We start from the raw sequence: 20688 nt of genomic DNA, 5'->3' as shown, positions 1-20688 counted from the left end.
TAACATATTAAAATAAATAAATACTGAGTAATAAAATATAAAAAATAAATTAGTGATGAAAACAATAATCATAATAATTGTAATAAATGAGCAACAGTAATAATCATGACAATAACAATAATAATAAACAATAATAATGAAAATAATACTATGAATTGTGTAACTTCTCCTACAAAATGTTCTAGCCAATAATGTCAAGACACGAGAAGAAGACTCTTCAAAAATAAGAAAATAAATAAATAAATATGGAATTTTTAAAAAAGGAAAGCAAATACATACTGAATAATACAATGAAAATATATATAAATATTCAAAATAAATGAATAATAAAAACAATGATAATATAAATGAAATATAATATATGTATATATAATATAATCATGACAATAATAATAATATTAATGAAAATGATGCTATTACTTGTGTAACTTTTACTACAAAATGTTCTTGCCAATAATGTCACAAGACGCAAGAAAGAGTTTTCAAAAATAATAAAATAAATACCTAATTAAAAAAAGAAAAACAAATAAATACTGAATTTTATATATATATATATAAATTCCATTTTATATATATATATATATATATATATAAAAAATAAATTAATAATAAAAACAACAATAATAATATAAATGAAAAACAGTAATAATCATGACAGTAATAATAATGATAATAATGAAAACTATGCTATTACTTGTATAACTTCTCCTACAAAATGTTCTAGCCAACATATCAAGGAAAAACATGAGCCCTCTAACCCATAACCAGCCTTCCAGCGTGTTCTGGGTCTACCCCGGGGCCTCTTACCCGTTGGACATGCCCTGAAAACCTCCAAAGGGAAGCGTCCAGGAGGATCCTGATCAAATGCCCGAACCACCTGAGCTGGTCCCTTTAGACGTGAAGGAGCAGCGTCTCTTCTCCGAGATCCCTCCGGATGTCTGAGCTCCTCACCCTAATCTCTAAGGAAGGTCATTTCGGCCGTTCGTATCTGCAATCTCATTCTTTAGTAGTTGAACGTTGGAACGTAGAAGGACCGGTAAATCGAGAGCTTTGCCCTCTGGCTCAGCTCCTTCTTCACCACAACTATCCGGCACAGCGCGCGCATATCTGCTGACGCTGCACCAAACCGCCTGTCCATCTCCTGCTCCATTTTACCCTGAGATTGTTACCAGTATCCAACAAAACCCTGAGATACTTAAACTCCCTCGCTTGGGGCAACAAACTGGAATGCAAAGCAGAAATACACAGTACTATAGAAAGCACATGTAGTTATATTAAATGGTAACTTTGGAATTTTTCAACCTGGACCCTATTTTCTCATGTTTTTGTAGGGACAATACTTTTTGAAACTGGTCCAGTATTGAGGGAGAACGCTGCAGACACTAAACGGGCTGTAATGTAATAATTTGGGGCTACCCTGCACTGTCCACTAAAAGTTCTTGTTTTTGCTTCAGACAAGCTCAGATTATTATTAAAATAGGGTCCAGTTTGAAAAATACTAAAGTTCTCCTTTAAAGCAAAACGAGTGTAGATGTGGATACGGATATAGACCTGTGTAAGCTGTGATATATAACATGTACTGTTCTGGTTTGTCCCCAGGCCTTGGTGGAAAGCACTCACTACAGTGGCTTCCCTGTGGTCGTCTCTCAGGAGTCCCAGAGGCTGGTGGGATTTGTCCTCAGAAGAGACCTGCTCATATCAATAGGTCAGAACCGGACCACATATCTGATGTCTATAGGCTGTGGCTCAGAGGGTAGAGCAGGTTGTCCACCAATTGGAAGGTCGGTGGTTCGATCCCCGGCTGCTCCGGGTCACATGTTGATGTGTCCTTGAGCAAGACACTTAACCCCAAATTGCTCCCGAAGGCATAGCCATCGGTGTGTGAATGAGTATTTAGATTAGATCCTGATGGGCAGCCTCTGCCATCAGTGTATGAATGTGTGTGTGAATGTGTGTGTGAATGGGTGAATACTGACATGTAGTGTAAAGAGCTTTGAGTGGTCAGAAGGCTAGAAAAGCACTATATAAATGCAAGTCCATTTACCATTTACCATATAGAGAGGCGAAGTCCCGCCCCTTCCGGTGGACCACCATGGGACTTTAAAATATGAACGTAGTCCACGGCGAGACACAAATAATTTTTTAATGCATCATGAATCACACGGGTTGAACAACAAATTCTAACCACCACTCCTTTCAGACAACGCCCGAAAGCGCCAGGAGGGCGTCGTCAGCGCTTCCCAGGTGGTCTTCACTGAGCATACTCCAGCTCAGCCTGCCGACGGTCCACCGCCACTACGCCTCAGAGGCATCATGGACCTGAGCCCCTTCACCGTCACAGACCACACGCCCATGGACATCACTGTGGACATCTTCAGGAAGCTGGGCCTACGCCAGTGTCTAGTTACACATAACGGGTGAGAACAAACACACACACACACACACACACACACACACACAGATTTAGTTATTTTTACTCCTCTAGAAAATCCTCTTTGCTGTAGCATTAAAGTCAGAAGAGAAAGGACTGATAGATAGGAGGAAAGATGGACGAATACATAAACCGACCACACTCCCACGCCTGTAGACGTTAAAGTGAGACATCTTCAGGAAATTGTGCTTGTGTAGGGCTACAAGGAGTGACGGATGGGTGTGTAGGAGCGCCTCGGGTCGCTCAGCTGTCAGGTCATGCATTAAAGGAAAGCGAGGAGGCACAGGGAGGAAGACATGGACGGTTAATGGAGGGCGGGGGGGGAGTGAGAGATGGTACAGAAAAACTCTTCAGGTGTATTTACCCAAATGTCTTCACCGCCGCTGACCTCTTTTAGAGCCCCTTTCAAACATGGTATCTGTAGCATCCGCTGACGTAATGGAAAACATTCATGTTGACCTCGCGGAGATGTTTACGGACACGGCGGCAAAGCTGCCGTGGTATTTGGTATTTTACATGTAGCTCGTAAAATTCCATCTTCAAAGTCAAACCCGCCACTTCAAAGTGCTGATTTATGGACTGTTTTGGAACCTAATCAGAGGACGAGTTTATGTTCTGCTTCTTCTGCTGTGAGCATCTATCAAAGGAGAAAGGAAGTTAGAGAAATGGTAAAGCAGGGATGTGTTTATGAGGATGTCCTGAAGCACCTCAGTAGACATTTCTTTTGACGCTTTAGGGGCTCAAAGGCACAGCCAGATATCTAGAAGGAGGGTATTTCGCTACACAGAGTTTTAGTGCTACGAGTAGGGCTGTCCCCTCGTAGTCCATTAGTCAACTAATCGGTCGTTTTGGTCTTAGTCTACTGAGTCTTCTTTAGTCCATTAGTCGACGAAATCGTTTGAGTGTTAGTCGACTAAGAATTCCGTTGATCGAGGGCAGCCCTAGTTTCCAATAGAAGGAAGAGACAAACTTCCCGACAAAAAAAGCCTCCTTTTTCCAGACATTCTTTGCTTAGTGGTGTCACTTCTGGTTGCAAAAAAAACAAGATGGCGACGTCCAAAATGCCAGACACGAGGCTTCAAAACGGCAGTCCACAAACCAACAGGTGACGTCACCATGACTAGGGATGTTGCGAGAACCGATACTTCGGTACCAAGTTGATGCCCAAGTTCTAAAAAAGTGACGGTACTCTTTTTCTACAGTACTGAAGGTACCGTACGATGCCTGTAATGGTCGTTGGTAGGGATGTGACGGTGAGGAAAATGTTCCCACCGGTTAATAAACTTGTGACAACACCGGTGTTACCGATCACACCGGACATTTTACAAGAAAAGATGACGGTCAACATGTGCAGAGCGCTGACTCTGATTTCTACCGTTGGGTGGCGGTGTGTCTGGCCTCTCCGGTAGAGCTTTTGCTGCGGGGCTCCGCTGCGGGGGTCTACCTGGCGCCGCTGCTCCGTGCACACCGGCTCTGACGGCTCCATCCACCTCGCGATGATTACCTCATTAACGTTCTGGTTCCCTTATAGCATTGAGATTAAACGTGAAATATTGCCAAATAGGTGCGTTTTCTTTTCGCTTCAACAAAAAATCCTCTGCCATTTCTCGGTCTGTCAACTCTACTCTGAGCTGACGGACCAGATGCGTTCACGGTCAGTATGTAGCATCCGTCGCCTGACTATCGATTGATAACTTGCTGCTGATACGCCAAAATGAACAAAAAGGATCAATTCTTTTTATCTATTACTTAAAGGCTACATGCCTCTGTTTTTTGTAATGTTCAAATGTTTTTAATAAAAGAGTACGTGTTGAATTACATGGGATTTATTGTTGTACTAAACTACTAGATTTCTGGTATCGTGACATCCCTAACGGTGACTACGTCCACTTTTTATATACAGTCTATTGTTGGCGTAAATCCATCTGATGGATAAACACTGCACAGCCAGGATATGTGTTGTCTTTTGAAAATGGGTCTTAACCTCAAACATATTTACAAGAACTTTCCATCACTTTGTTTGAAATCGTCTCCATCCACAAAACCACTTCCAGCTCCAACATGTCACACACAACGCTGTCTGACTGTCTTTGTGATGACAAATAATTACATTCAGACAGACCAGAACAGAAGATAATCCCAGTGAGAATAAACTTAATCAGCGTTTCATTCATTTTCTCCACTTCATTTCCTTACTGTCTCTCACACACACGCTCATTTGTTTAGATGTGTCCTCAGACACACAGCTCTCAGGGATTTGGGAGCGGAGTTATGTACAGAAATAGTGTATTTTACAAACACTGTCAAGCGCAGGCTTATAGTGCCTTGTACACAGATGTAACAATATATCTTGTGGTTTCTCTTTGTCACTTTCTATTTCTGACACAGTTGTATTTGTTTTCCAGTGAAACGTAGACCCTCAGCTTATTGAGCTTGTAGTCTTGGTCCAACTAGCTCTCGTCTTGACCCCGTGTCTAGACCGCAAGACGTGTTTTTCAGTCGTGCGTCTGACACAACAGATACGCTCTGATGTTAATCTATGCAGCTGTCTACATCGGATCCGTGCAGTCTCAGCTGTGGCGTAACCGCGACCTGATGCGTTTATTTAGGCTTGAAGTCTGTTTTCTTTCCAATAATATGCACGTAAACGCAAGGTTGGTGGCAAATAAACACTACTACTATTTTATATCACTACAATTTACTGGATATTTTAGGGTTTTAGCATTATTCTATCCTTTTATTTGTTAAACTTTGTGTTATGGTTTTTTCAAACCCTTAAACTTTATCAGCTGCAGGACAAAAATTAATTGTTATGCGTGGGGTCAAATTCACACCAGGCAGCGGCAAAGTGCAGCTCGCCGCAATAATTCTATATTTCTGCGGCCGGGAGGCGTGTTCATGTGTTTCAGTTGGGAAGAAATTCTTTGTAACATAAGTCAACATGTCACATGATATGTTTACTGATCAGCTGTGGTTCCTCTCTGGCTGAACTTGGCTGCTAAAAGTAAAACTTTTCCCAACTTTTATTTGACCGCACTTCGCCACAGAATAAACGGCTGCTTCGCCACTGCTCTGGTGTAAATTGAGCGTGAGATCGTCATCTAGCGGTCAAAGTAATAGCCTTGCTCGGGCTCCAAGAAAGCTGTAACCTGTTGCAAATGAATCCTATGCATCAGTGTTGATGGAAAATAGATCAGGAATACTCAATACTCAATATGGTGCCTTCAAATGAAACTGGTGAGCTTGTGTTTATAACATGGGAAATCGTGTACACGATAAGCGCGGCGTTGGTGAGAACAACACTGCTAAGCAACGCCGATATTAACGTTACTGTCGGCATCTAGAAGCCACAGAGGCTAACAAGTTAGCAAGCAAGAGGGTAACATAATGCAAGAAATGCCGTTGGGAATATCAACATTTTCCTCAGGGCGTTCATATGGACTCTTCTGGTGACATGGTAAACACCACCACATCTGACGGCACCACTCTGTGATTTGATTCCGACATTGGACATATATCTGTGACAGTGAAATGGCTTGAACAGTCGTTTGGTGTGGGGTCGGCATTAGTCTGAGACCAAACTGCCATAGAGATCTGGGACATGATGGATGGATATGTAGATGGAGCTGTAGCAGAACATTGGTAGCAATCTGTAGACTAATCTTAATGTGTTAAACCACTGGTTAAGGTTACATCTGCTGCCAGTTGGGGAAGATCTGTTCAGTGTGTGTGTAGCCTGGAGGTGACTTGTTTGATCAACTATAATTCAAACCAAATCAAGCTAAAACGCTGTCAACAACGGCCTCCGATGCTCCTCTGAGTTCAGCTCTACATGTTTACTTCTCGGTCATTTAGCCGCTGTACCACCAGAAGATCTGATTACCAATGGGCAACTTAAGGTCCGCTCACTGCCTGGCCCAAGGGCACTTTAGACATCCCACGCAGCTGTTGACAGGCCGTTGACAGGCCCAACGACTTCTTCGGGACTCGCACATATTTGCTTCAGATGGGCTGCTCGCCGGCCAACAATAGAAAGCTGAAACTATACCAGAGTGGATCCACGTGTGACAGGAAGACATTTTTTTATGAGAACAAGAGGAGGCACATAAAAGGGAAAAGCTTGGTCTTCAGGGCAGAAGGAAGAAGGAGTGTCTCATTCTGCTTCATCATGCTGGATTTGTATTTTCACGTGAGGTTTTAGAGCAAGCTTATCACTCATTGACTGAGAATGAAGACAGTCTGACACACTCAGAGAAAAGACCTTGAGGCTGTGTGAAGTGCAGCGTTAGTGTACGATCTCTACGGCCGTCTTGTGAGATCTTCATTTCATCGCTCTGACTGGCAACAGAATATCTACAGTGTAGTTGGTGTCTTTAGTTCAAGGTTGCCTCATTGGCATGAGTCATATCTGGCTTCAAGACACTCCCAGCCTGTTTCTTTTCTTTTGTCAGCTTAGCTGCAATTTATTCTGGAACACAAGCTTGTTTTAAAGGAACAGTGTGTAACATTTGAGGGGATTTATGAGCAGAAATTGAATATAATATTCATAATAGGGATGCTCATTTTGAAAAATTTTCTTAACCGATAACCGACCCTTGAAGCGGTGTACCAGCTGTAGGAGCACAACAGATATTGGTTGACGGGAGTCCCCAGTTCACCATCCGGGAGCGTTAACTTAGCAGCTACGATGCTGCGTGTAGTGTCGCAGACATGCAGCCACTTTCCCAGTAGAAGTCTCCACCGCACATTTAGTTTAGTTTAGCAGGTTGTCAGCTGTGTGTCTGCCCGGCGGAACTTTAGTGAGTGTCCAACAAACAGTGTGTATTTTTCTGGTTTGTTTCCTCCTCTATGACAGTGAACTGAACATCTTTGAGTTGATGAGTTGATTTGAAGACGTCATCTTGGGCTTTGGAAACACTGATCCACATTTCTCACCATTTTCTGACATTTTATAGACCAAACAACTAATCGCTTAATCGAGAAAATAATCGACAGATGAATCGACGATGAAAATAATGATTAGTTGCAGCCCTAGTGAGGATGGTCTCTGAGCGAGGTGAACGGCGTTACCGCGGTTTTGCACTCAGTGGCTCACATTACCTCAGTCTTGGAAAGGGAGGAGTGAGCGGAGGGGTATTCAGTCGGGCTAGATGCCTCCAAATCCTACACACTGTCCCTTTTTAAGAGCTTCGTGCAGAAATAGGACAGGTAATTATGACAGAAACCACAAAAAAACACCCAGCCTTGACATATCTGAAGAGCGTGGTTATTTTCCGTCTTATGTTTTTACTCTGTGTACAGTTGTTATCCCACTGATGCTGGTCAGACTCACATTGTGAATGAATTAAGTCATATAAGTTGTTTTTGTGAGATATTTCGACAGTGACAGATGATTCCACGAGGACGTGTGGGTGGCTCATTCTGAGAAAGTGATCCATTTTTCAAAAGCTGCTTGTTAAAGGATAGTTTGTGCTCTTGTTGCTGACTGTCCTGAGAGTGAACCTGACCGTATGTAAGGAGTAACTGCCGTCAGTGTGATGAGGGTCTTTGTGTTTCCCCTCTTCATTCTGTTTACGCTGCGTGCCAGTTTTCCTCCTGGGACTGTAATAAAACTACGAGACTGGAGGCCAGATCTCCACTCAATGTGCATCTCTGCTTTCTGTCAATTCTGTGGCTCTCCGTGACGAACCAAGCAAAGTATGATATGAAGTAATCTTCTCTCCCTCTCTGTTTGTGTGGCTCACCAGGAGGCTGCTGGGAATCATCACAAAGAAAGACATCCTGAAACACATGGCGCAGATCGCCAACAGAGACCCCGACTCCATCCTCTTCAACTGAACTCCGTCCTCTTCGTCATCCTTCCATCTCTCCTCTGTAGACCAGCGGGAGAAGAAGACACCAGCTCGGAAATGAAACGCACCTTTTACCTCTTCAACTTTGATAAAAAAGGCTGTTGGAGAAGGCCAAGTAAGTGGAGCTCCGTTTGCACAGGCGACTAGAGAACAATGAATCCTTCTTTTTTTTTTGTAACGTGGAGGCGTTTTTGGCTTTCCGTTTTTGGCTCATCCTCGCTGACACTGCTGGCCCCAATTTCATGTTCAACCCAGAAGGATGCAGTACAGGGACACATGAGAAATAAGTCAATGGATTAGTTCACATCTGCTCCCTTTTTGGCTTTTTCCATTCCTACCTTTCTCTCTTTCTAAAGTGAGGAATGCCATCTTGCTTCTCTGCAACACCTAAAGAGAAAAACATTTAAAAGGAGGAGGGAACAGATAATCCTCTCTGTCATAGATACTGAGGAGAAATAAAGACATCAGGGGAGATAAAGGGGGGTTTGTGGAGCTCCGTGCCCTCCGGCCGTCACAGCGAGCCCAGACAGAGCACTCTGAGCTGGGCTGATGGATAGTCGGCCTCCTCCTCCTCCCTCCCTCCCTCCCTCCCTCCTGTGAGGTTTCCTGCAGCCTCGGGGGGGGTGAAGCATCCAGGAGTGTGAGAAGAGGATCTAATACACACACTTACACTCCATAAAGACTTCATGACAGCCTGGGAACTCTCCAGAAATGTCTTTATGTTTTGTCATATAGACTCTTGTGATTAGTAACGCGGCTCCAGCCTGGGAACTATGCAGTGTTGTCTCGCCATTCTTCTGAGTGGCGGTTATATTCCAATACAGAAATCATAATGACAATTCTGCACAAACCACGTCATGCCTTATGGAAGGGTGTAGGTGTTTCTGGGCTGCTGTGGAAGGGCTAAAATAATACAAAAAGAGAGAATCATGACACATAAGTAATTTATGTAAATGTAAAATTGTTTGTCCCACTAAATTATTTCACTGACTTGAACGTGTCTGTTTGTGTTTTTTGTATGATGTTGACTCTCATCCTGTGAATTTTTCCAGTTTGGGTTTGGTAGGGGTGTCTTGATGTACCGGTATTGACGATAACTGTGATTAAAAATTAGATATTGATATCATGTTAATAATACACATATGAAAAATATATTTATTTTATTTTATAAAAAAAAAAAAAAAAGATAATTAAAAATATATTTTTTAATTAGTTAAAGATTAATGTTATTGAAAGTATTATTATTATTATTATTAATATTATTTCTATAAATATTGTGATAATATTGTAAATTCTTTTTGCTACAATAATGGTGGAGTGGAAATCTGACATTGTGACAGCACTAGTTCCATGTTGACCTGATTATAGATATTTTTATTCTAACAAAATCATTTGAATCTTTTATCTCTTCTCTTGTTTTTTTATTAAAATTAGATGAATATAAAATAAGTAATCTGACGAGAAAAAATCGATTTTTCTTTCTTAAATACTCTTAATGGTATTTATACATTTGCTAAAAACCTAAGAACATATCCAATGAGGGATTTGAACAGATTTGTTTCTTGATTCAGATCAAACTAGCCCTGCTGACGTCTGGACAAACATTCGCTTGCAGAAAGGCAGCTCCTGATATTTCAGACGTTATATCACTGTCCAGTTCGGCAGAATAATATTATTCAAGACTATTTTGAACCCTTTAAGGTTGAGCAGGTCAACTTGTCTGGGTCTCGTGCTCTTTTCTTTTTCAGCCTGCTACTCATAAAGTTCAGCCCTGGTTCCTCGACTCTGTATTTATCCACTGAATTGTCTTTTTCTCACTCCGTCACACCTGGAGATTGCTCTGTGCTGCCTGTAAAAACATTCCAGGGAGGCTGAAATTTGACTTGTACCTAATTTATTAATCTGAAACACACTTGTTTGGAGAAGCATGACCTTTTAGTTTTTGGGCACTTGGCAGAAATACGGTATGTTAATTTGAATTGTTTCGTTTTATGGCCCACAATATGATTCTCTGTCATCAAAGTTTGCAGATGTAGCAGGCAGATGTTTTCAACAAAAAAAAGCTGGTGAACAACATAGTGGCACATTTAGCAGCTAAAGAGCCAGATCTTCTTCTCAGGGGGAGTTGGTGGAGACCAAAAACGGAGCTAAAAGGAGAGTGAATATTCAGCCCGGTCTCACCAAATGATGTATGAATTATTTTGTAAGTCATTTTGCGTTCAATAACAACACCTTTGTTGCTTTTGGCCTGTCATGTGTACGCCATGTAGTCTGTATCGACTGTAATGTGAACGCACCCGCGGTAATATGCTACACTCAGAGCTAGTGACGTAGAATAAAAACTGTGACTGTTTATGGCAGACGGGAGGGGAGGTGGATGGGTCCAACAAACACAGGACTTTCAACAAGGAGACTGGTGTTCGTGTCCCAAAGTGTTGTTGAGTCATTTTAAAGTTATGTTAGTGAAGTTTTTGACATGTTTTCCGTAATTATGTCTCGTTATTTACGTACGTATTTTACTTAGTTCATATAGTTATTTTAAGCCCAATCGTGATGTTATTCCGAAACTTAACTAAGTGGTTCTGTTGCCGAAACCTAACTGAGGCCGTTACCGTAGTTTTGTCGCCTAAACATACAGGTTACCGCGACTGTTTCTTGGTAACAACATGGTGTATAAATGACACGCGAAAAGCCCCAACAAACACAGGACTATCAACCAGCAGACCGGTGCTCGTGTCCCAAAGTGTTGTTGAGATATTTTGAAGTTATGTTTGTGACGTGTTTTCCGTACTTATGTTATGTTGTTTACGGTCGTATTTTACTTAGTTTACGTACTTATTTTAAGCCCAACCATGATGTTTTTCCCAAACCTAACCAAGTGGTTTTGTTGCCTGAACCTAAATGCCGACATTACCATAGTTTTGTTGCCTAAACATAACCACGACCATTTCATGGTAACAACGTGGCGTATAAATGACACACGAAAAGCACCAACAAACACAGGACTATCAACCAGCAGACTGGTGTTCGTGACCTAACCAAGTGGTTTTGTTGCCTAAACATAACCGTGACTTTTTCACGGTTATGACGTAGCATTAAATGACATGCGAAAAGCCTTAAATGGGTTGAAATGTTGTGCTATTTCTACGCCTTCCCATAAGATCGGGTTGGACTAACGTTCATCACGTAGACACAAACATGATTCCAGATGTTGCTACGTGTCTACAGCTGGTTTCTGCTGCTCTCAAGTGGTCAAACCTGGTGAAACGATGTTAACCTGCAGGTTGTTTCCTTTAGTTTATCTGTTGCAAATTGACTGATTTTGTTTAGGGATTTCTTACTGTAGTCAGGTCCAGCACTTCCAAGAGGATTTAATCTCTGAAATCAGCCTGATTGTTTTAGTTTGACAGCATCAAGTCAAATGCAACATAAGGAAGAGTCCTCTCTCAGTGGTGCCCTGCTTGAATCTGTTATTGCACAGCATCCAGCAGTATGCTGTGATGTCTTTATTAGAACATCTGTTTTCAGTTGCCATGCGTTGCGAGATAAACCCACTCTGAATTAGTCTCAGCCTCCTCCGTTGTGATTCATTATGTTAAGTTACTGCCAGGGAAATAATTCTTTCAATGAAACGTTGATTCGTGTCAGATAATTGGCTCGGCGGTCGCTGGTGATTACACTCCAAACCAGCAAATAGCCACATCCAGGTGAGGAGAAATATTCGGCTAATTACCATAAAATCATCTGTGACCATGATTTGATTTCATATTTCGAAACACAAAACAGACCCATCAGGTCAACATTTACATTTTGACCTGCCTCAGCTGTACTTTGTGTTCAGTGCTAATTAGCAAATGTTAGCATGCTAACATGCGCCGGTAATGTCAGCATGTTAGCATTGTCATTATGAGCCTGAGTACATTGTCATTGAGCTGCTAGCATGGCTGTAGACTATAGTCTTGTTTTTATATTTGTTCTATGTATTTGTCCTCGAAATACAGCAGCACAGTACAGCTACAGTAGGTCAACATTAAATTTAGTCATGTTTTCTCTTTTTCCATTGACTGATGGTTTCCTATAATTAGTTGTGTATAGTAGTAGTTAGTATATTTGGTAGAGGAGTGTCAATGTGGACCTCCTGCCACAGTGTGCAACAGGGATCCTCCTTTTAGCCTTGTCTGTGTCCAGGGACCCGATGGGCCTTAAGCAGGAAGCGATAACACATTTCCTCTTATTTTTGTTGGTATCCACGATTTGTTCTTATTTGATTTCTGGGATTCACCGATGTCTTCTTCTTTCTGCTCCTCTCTTTGGTAGGAGAACATGTGAAGTGGTCGAGAGCACTCTGACCAAGATAAGAAAGAAACATCTGGTTTTCACCGTCCACAACTTGTTTGTCCAATGCAAGCAAGCATTTCAAATGTAGTCTTATATGTTTATTATATGTTTTAGAGTAATTCTAATGATGGGATTATTAAAGAACAACTATTGGTCCATTGATCCCATTGAGACTATAAAAGCTGTTGGATGATATTGTGTGCGTTCAGCTTCTGAATGGTTTACATGCTGTTCTTAGATACTTTTTGATTTTCTAATGCCAGTACTGTGTGAAGTTCTTTGAGTGGTAAATGCAAGTCCATTTACCATTTACTGACGCTCTGGAAAATCACGTTTACTTTGTTTAAAGGTCCCATATCGTGCTCATTTACAGGTTCATGTTTGTATTTTGTTCTACTAGAACATGTTTACATGCTGTAATGTTAAAAAAAAAAAAAAACATTATTTTCCTCATACTGTCTGTCTGAATATACCTGTATCTACCCTCTGTCTGAAACACTCCGTTTTAGTGCATTTCAACAGAATTGCGTTGCTAGGCAACAGTTTGGGTCCATGTTTACTTCCTCTCAGCTGATGTTATTTACATCCACTGCAACAGGAAATAAACTGGGACACATTCAGAATGTTTATCTTTAAAACCGTGTAATGGTCTAAATATTGTATATTTGTGACATCACAAAGGGACAGAAATCCTAATGGCTTGTTTCAAACGCACAATTTCTTAATACAGGCTGTGTGTATTTCTCCGTATATTGAGTGTTTTGATAGTTTAACAGTATTTATATAGCACTTAAACCTGCTTTATAATATAAAAGACATGAGAAATCTAACTTTTTACAATATGGGACCTTTAAGAACCTCAATTTCGCCACTATTGCTCTGGAATTTCCCAACTTGAGAATAAAGTCGACCCACCGACCGACCTTCCTCTTCTTACACCCTTTCTGGCTGGACCACAGAGGGTCAGCCCTACAAATGCAAAAGTCTGTCACTGACTGAGTGACTGAGTGATGAAGTTACACGATTGGTCGGCCGAGTGTTGGGAGTTTCCTCATTGGTCGTTGCTCTTTCAAAATGAAAAGACGGGAGCAGTCCTTTGTTTATGTTGTCAGAGGGCGTGTCAGCGGTTCCACTCACCGGTGCGAGTGATCCTCTATCGGTGCATTTCCATCAGATCTGGTGACGGAGGGCGTCTCAGCCTCTTAATACATCCATGGTCTCACTGCTTTCCATTCATTTCCTATAGAAAGCAGGAGAAGCAGTCTCCCAGTGCATGATGGGAGTGTTGAGGTGAGTTGGAGAGGGTCTGTATTTGCATAAAATTGAAAAATCTCAACTTTATGTAAATGAGCCCGTCCAGCGCGACGCATCCGGCTCACGAAACTTGGACCAAACTGTGAAACTATGGTGATCTAGTTATAAAATGAAACCAGATTCAGCAGTGACATCATCGCCTATTTCTCTCTTAAGATGTTTCCAGAAGTAGATTTTGGTGGATTGTTTAGACGGAATAACAGAACGTTTACGAGCAGGCCGCCATGTTGTTTCCTGTTTGAAACGCTGAGCAGAAAACCAGGGACCAATCGGGTGCATTCAACGAGAGGGTACATCCCTGCTTGAACAGCCAGTTGAGTGGAGCAGTGCGTCCTCTAGTGTCCTCGCCGGACCTGGTGGACATGTAGCGCTGGATTTAACATAATAGACATGACCACGGACTATCTGTAGAACAATTTAGCCACAAATTCACCGACTGATCGTACACAGTTTTGACCGAGTCTTGTTTTTGGTGGCATCCCTCCAATTCTGGGGAGTATTTACACACAGCACAACACCTGCCCTTATACGGTGTTTAGGGGGCGTTACCCACGCTGATAATAAACAATCAACCACACGCCTCCAATTTAGGATCAAGTGGGATTCATCTTTCAGCTCACCGGGGTGAGAGCTGATGTGGATGGTTCAGAACGTTTGGTGCATCTGGAGTTGACTTCTCTTATTTCTTCTCTTAACAGAAAATTAAGGGAAAATATTAAGAGAAATTTAAGAGAATGTTGATGCATGAGGCCCATTGTTTTATAATCTGTCCATGCTGGGGGACCACCACTCTAGACGACCTCTGTGTGTGTGTGTGTGCGTGCGTGTGTGTGTGTGTGTTTATTCTGCAGACCCTCGGGGTTAAAGGTGTCACGCCGTCACTCTTGACTAAGTGTCTCCGACAGCGAGTCAGAGCTTGTTTCTGGCCACATAATCTCTGTGAGAAGTTCAGAGTTCAGAGCGGCGAAGATGGAGAGGAAGTGTGTATTCATGTGGGTGGTTGACATCTCTCTGTGTGTGTGTGTGTGTGTGTGTGTGTGTGTGTGTGTGAGAGACTATTATGGAATGTGAGTGCATTGTAGCTGCTTAGTAATGACTCAGTGTATTCTTGAGTTCCTGCTGCTGAGACTTCACATGGGGCTCGAGTTACCGACCTGCTCGTGGCTTCTACATTCTCACACCTCAGACTCAGCCAGGTTGTACCTCCACACACTGTGCTCCTCTTTATTTCCTCCTCATTTGATTCCCTGTCTTAACTCTACAGTGTGTTCCTTGTCGGTTATTCTCTGAAATATGTCGCCTCACCTCATTTTGCTTCTCTCTCATATCAGTCATCCCGTTCCCAGGCCCGCCGTTGTCTCGGTGCACATTACAAAATCATTCTGATGTGGTAACAGGCCAATTCAAGGTGTCATCCTACACCCCAGAGTGTCACATCTCTTCTCTCTCTTACCTTTCTCTGGCAGAAAGCGTGCATGCAAAGAGATGACATGTTCATTTCCTGGAGCAAGCAGCAAGAGTGTGTGTGTGTGTGTGTGTGTGTGTGTGTGTGTGTGTGTGTGTGTGTGTGTGTGTGTGTGTGTGTGTGTGTGTGTGTGTGTGTGTGTTTTTTCAAGGAATGCAATCTAATCCACTCCACAGTGTTGTGTCTCTGCCCTCTTGGCCTCACCTGAGGTTATAAAGGTGGAGGTTCCCACAGCTTCTGCCGCCACACAATAATCACACTGACCTTTCACTAGCAAACATGTGAACCAACTAGGGATTTCACAAGAACCGATACTTTGGTACCAAGTCGATGCCAACATTTTAAAAAAGTGACGGTACTCTTTTTCTACAGTACTGAAGGTACCGTACGATGCCTGTAATGGTCATTGGTAGGGATGTGACAGTGAGGAAAATGTTCCCACCGGTTAATAAACTGGTGACAACACCGTGTTACCGATCACACCGGACATTTTACAAGAAAAGATGACAGTCAACATGTGCAGAGCGCTGACTCTGATCTTTACTGTTGAGTGGTGGTGTGTCTGGCCTCTCCGGTAGAGCTTTTGCTGCGGGGCTACGCTGCGGGGGTCTACCTGGCGCCGCTGCTCCGTGCACACCGGCTGTGACAGCGCCATCTACCTCGCGATGATTACCTCACTAAAGTTATGGTTCCCTTATAGCGTTGGGGTTAAACGTGAAACTTTGCCAAATAGGTGCGTTTGCTTTTCACTTCCACAACAAATCCTCTGCCTCCTGCTCCTACTACTCTGAGCTGACGGACCAGATGCGTTCACGGTCAGTATGTAGTGTCTGTCGTCTGACTATCGATTGATAACACGCCGCTGATACGCCAAAATGAACTAAATGGGTCAATTATTTTTATTTATTACTTAAAGACTACATGCCTCTGTTTTTTGTAATCTTCAAATGTTTTTAATAAAAGAGTACGTGTTGAATTACAGGGGATTTATTGTTGTTGTTGTTGTTTTTTTACCGTGGTATTGAATTGGGTATCGAGAATCGTGGAAATTCACTGGTATTGGTATCGACTACTAGATTTCTGGTACCGTGACATTCCTAGAACCAACCTAAAGCCCACTACTAACGGTCTATTAGGAAGTCAACAAAAATGTACAGGGAACACTGAACACAAAGGATTGTGGTTGGAATTATATTCTGACTAAATGCAAACAGTCTGGTAGGTGGTAGACGTCATTAATTCACTTTAAACTACTGTATTTTTAGTGATGTATTTCTAAACACTATACTGTATATTCAAAGCTCAGTTAACATCAATAAACAAGTTATTTTTAGCTTTGTTAGCCAAACGTCATTTCGAAGAATCCTACAATGTGAAACTGTTCTAAAGAGGAAGGAGAGAAACGTTTGACTGTAGGTGCAACTCAAAGGCCAATCAGACAGCAGTTTTACACCATATTTAGCGTGCCACCAGAGGTTGCAAAAAAGATAACTTAAAGAGGACCTGTTTTGCTTTTGTGCTTTTCCGCTTTTCTTAATAGTGTTATATCGTTTTTTGTGCATGTAAAAGGTCTGCAAAAGGAAGTTATTCTCCCCCACAGAATCACTGCTCCTGAACTGTCTGAAATGCCTCGCTTGAAGTCCCGCCTTTTCTTCTGTAACGTGGTAATGTCACCAAGTAACATATTTGCATAATACCTGCCCTAGCGGCTAGTTTGGCACGCCCTCAAACGAAGCTAGTTAGAGCGGAGCTGGAGTGGAGTCCAAAGAGTTTGGTTCAGTTGACCAATCACAACATAGTGGGCCAGCTGACCAATCAGAGCAGACTGGGCTTTTCAGGAGAGGGCTTAAAGAGACAGGCGCTAATACGGAGAGTTTCAGACGGAGGGTGAAAAGAGGTGTTGCGGCACAGCCAGTATGAGAAAAATAAAGCGTTTTTTGATCAATAAAGCATGTAAACATGTTCAAGTAGAAACCTAAGTATGCACCTGAAAATGAGCATAATAGGTCCTCTTTAAACCTGGGTTAATTGATTTTGGCCACTTGGGGCACCTTATAAAGTTGATATGCCAAATGCATTTCCTGTAGAGAGCTGCAGGAATGAGTCCTAAAACATAGAAATTAGTTAGTATTTTAGCACTGCCTGTTCCCTCGTCTGGAGGGTCAATGGGTTTTAGTTACATGCCTGAAATAAGGTCAGTGGTTAACACAAGCTGAAGAGATTTTAACGTTTTGTTCTATGACATAAAATACGTAATTTATAAAAAAAATCAAATAGTTTATGCGTACCATCTTAAAAAATATATATTGCCCTTGTATTCGAATAATAATCGAATAATACCCAGTGATTTTCGAATAGTATTTTTGCTTGGAATGCACATCCCTAGTAAATATCCCACTCGTGCTAAATTAGACTTTAGAGGTTGTCGGGGACATTATACGTCACCACGCCGAACACTAGTTTACCTTTACAGCCTTGTTGTGTGTATACTGACACTCATGCGATCGTGGTGTACAGTAGTTTGTTTATATCCTAACGTTAGCTTTTTACTTCTGGCGATTGAATTCACACTTCAAAAATCATAAAAGGGATGTTCATTTGTTCATTTTGAAGATTATCTTGCTGAACAAAACGTGTAAGTATCATAAATGTGTGTTTACCACAGAGCTTATTTTCTGCAATAATCCAAAACCCAATGGAAAAACCCCGGGAACCAGGGCGATGCTAACTTCCTGGTTGGCCTACAAAAATCCGTCACCCCGAGCAGACACGGAGCAACATCGGCGTTCATTTGAAGCCAATGTTCCTGGCCACATTATCTCACATTCACTCTCATTTTAGTTCTGTTTCGATCTCAATCAACTCCTGTAGGAAACAGTCAACGGTAAACGTGAACCAAAGCAGTAAAGTTGGCACTGTAAAACCAAAACGATGAGCTCAAAGACAATAAAACGCTCTGTAGAGCTGAGGGGGAACAGCCGATTTTGTTGATTTTGGCACTAAAAGCAGCCCTTTTCACTTTACATGTCGTCATTTGATCCATTGATATTATAAAATCCTGATCAGTGCAACTTTAAGATGTGCTGACAAGGCCGGACCTCCATTTTAAATGAGGAATTTCAGAGTTGATCTCTCCCAGTAGGCCCACCCCTAACTGGTAATCAAATAGTTTGAACCCCTCCTGAACTCAGTGTGTCTGGGGAAGTTCAAGAAGAGGCTGACCAAATATTTATGCCCTCCTGGTACCTGGAAAACACTTTTAGGATTGCAAAAAAAACACCCCAAAATGATGAGCCTAGTCACACAATATGTAGCTCCTGCACAACTTACAACTTTAACCCTGCCAACCCATAAAATCATATTATTTCTCAGATATTGTGCACTAAATTAGTTCCTTCCAGCGATATACTGCAGGTTTTCCAGCCTGTTTGGCCTCTGCTGGTAGTTAATCAAATGAAACAACCCGAAGAGGGAACGTCATTCCTTTGGTTGAACTGCAGACGCAGCCTTTGATTGGGTGACACGAGCCGGCTCTGCTTCGTTTTAAGAGCTCACGAGGCGACGAGGTTGAGAACGGCTGATCGAACTCAAAGGTTTAAGAGGTGATAAGGGTGTGTTTGAATCCAGAGAGAGCGGAAAATGGAAATAAAACCTCAACAGGGCCAACACATACTCTGGAAGTAATCAAAAATATACCAGTGCCACATGAGTTTATATTCTCTCTGGTGGTTTTGGTTTAACCCTAGAAACATCACGAATTGGACCCGTGAGAGTTGAGGGCTAAGATCGACCCATTCTACTGTGCGACGGCTATCACCGACCTCCACAAAAACATCAAAAAATTGGTTGCAATCAGCCTGGTTTTCATCCAACATGTTGCACTGCTGGGCAGTAATTTCCCTCCACGGACACTGGAAACTACCTTGAGGTCATCGAGTGCGACCGAGCCAATTTACGTCCCCAAGCTGTAATATAATCCTACATCTGCACCAAACCGGCACTTTTTTGTAACTTCACGGAGCCCACGTACGCCAACACACTCATCCATTATTTCAATAAAGCTTTCATCTTACCCCCCCGTGGATTTATATTGTTTTTCTAGCATTAGTCAGACCCATTTAAAGAGCTAATATTAGCCTTCTTTGAATTAGTGGCTAGTCATGTTGTCCAACTCCAGTATCATGGAGTTATTTGTGCATTTGGTTTAGTATTACAGTTGTTTAATATGATTTAATGTGATCTTATTTTTCATGCAAAGTGCTGTCACATGTTATTGTCTTTTTCTACCAACGTTGCCGTCAGTCTGGGATGCAAAGGTACAAAACATGTGAAACAGTCCTTCACTTATTAAATGAATAAGCCTAGTTGTTGCATATATCTATCAGTTAGGTCTGTATGACTATAGGTTAACCAAAGAGCGATTCATCTTGGACTATGCAGTATTATGATTTATTAGTAACACATTGCTTGTATAAAAGGTATGAATCGAGAGACTGAAAAAGATTTAATGCAAAATGAAAAAAAAAAGTGTCAATAATAACTTTGAATTTAATTTCTCATCAGTGAGTAAAATCTATCACCAGTAACATTAAATGTCCCGTCAGAACAGCAAGATTAAGCACATTATAAACGTATGTACAGTTGTTTAAAGAGTCCTCCTTTACTCTCTTAAAGTAAACAGTGTACCTGTGGCTGACCTCAATGGACAGGTGTGGAGGAGGATAACAACCTGCTCAACATGCTGCTGCTCCATGAAGAGCTCCATGAACAGCTCCATGAAGAGCTCCATGAACAGCTCCATGAAGAGCTCCATGAAGAGCTCCATGCTCCTAGCTAGCTGACAACAGTACACTGCCTGATAAGCACATTATGGTTTGGTATATATATATATATATATATATATATATATTAGAGCATCTTAAAAAACTCTTGTTACCCTAAAAACGATTTAATAGCATCAAGCTAACCAAAATACAGAACAAGCTAACGCTACAGCAGCTCAAAACTGTTAGTGTAGCTAATGTAGCTAACGCTAGCCACTAGCTGAAAGAGTGCTATCTTTTCCGGTGTTTGTATCATTGTGGAGATGATTTAATCCATTATGAAGGAGCAATGCAGCAAATACAACTTGATTTTGAAGCAGTTATTTTGACCAGGATGTGCCAGGGTGGCCAGTGTTTAACATCTATGTGTCTTTACTAGTCCACAACGTTAACACCAATCATGATGATGCTGCAACACAACCGGCTCGTACAGCTAATGGAGCCAATGGTAGCCACTAGCTGACT

General features: G+C 41.8%; 1 protein-coding gene across 3 annotated transcripts in view; it reads left to right on the top strand.

Moving 5' to 3' along the window:
• clcn5b (chloride channel, voltage-sensitive 5b) overlaps positions 1-9274 on the top strand; it is a 61586-nt gene extending 52312 nt beyond the window's left edge. For all 3 annotated transcript variants that reach the window (XM_074623202.1, XM_074623201.1, XM_074623203.1), the window contains 3 exons: positions 1600-1705; positions 2201-2417; positions 8179-9274. In XM_074623202.1, coding sequence (XP_074479303.1) covers positions 1600-1705; positions 2201-2417; positions 8179-8269 — 414 coding nt within the window. In that variant the 3' untranslated portion in view covers positions 8270-9274. The remainder of the gene's footprint in view (positions 1-1599; positions 1706-2200; positions 2418-8178) is intronic.
• Positions 9275-20688: the final 11414 nt, after the last annotated feature.

Source organism: Sebastes fasciatus, chromosome 22 (genome assembly GCF_043250625.1).
Source record: "Sebastes fasciatus isolate fSebFas1 chromosome 22, fSebFas1.pri, whole genome shotgun sequence".
Taxonomy (NCBI): Eukaryota; Metazoa; Chordata; class Actinopteri; order Perciformes; family Sebastidae; genus Sebastes; species Sebastes fasciatus.
The sequence above is the reverse complement of the archived record's forward strand: the minus strand, read 5'-3'. Positions and strand labels throughout refer to the sequence as shown.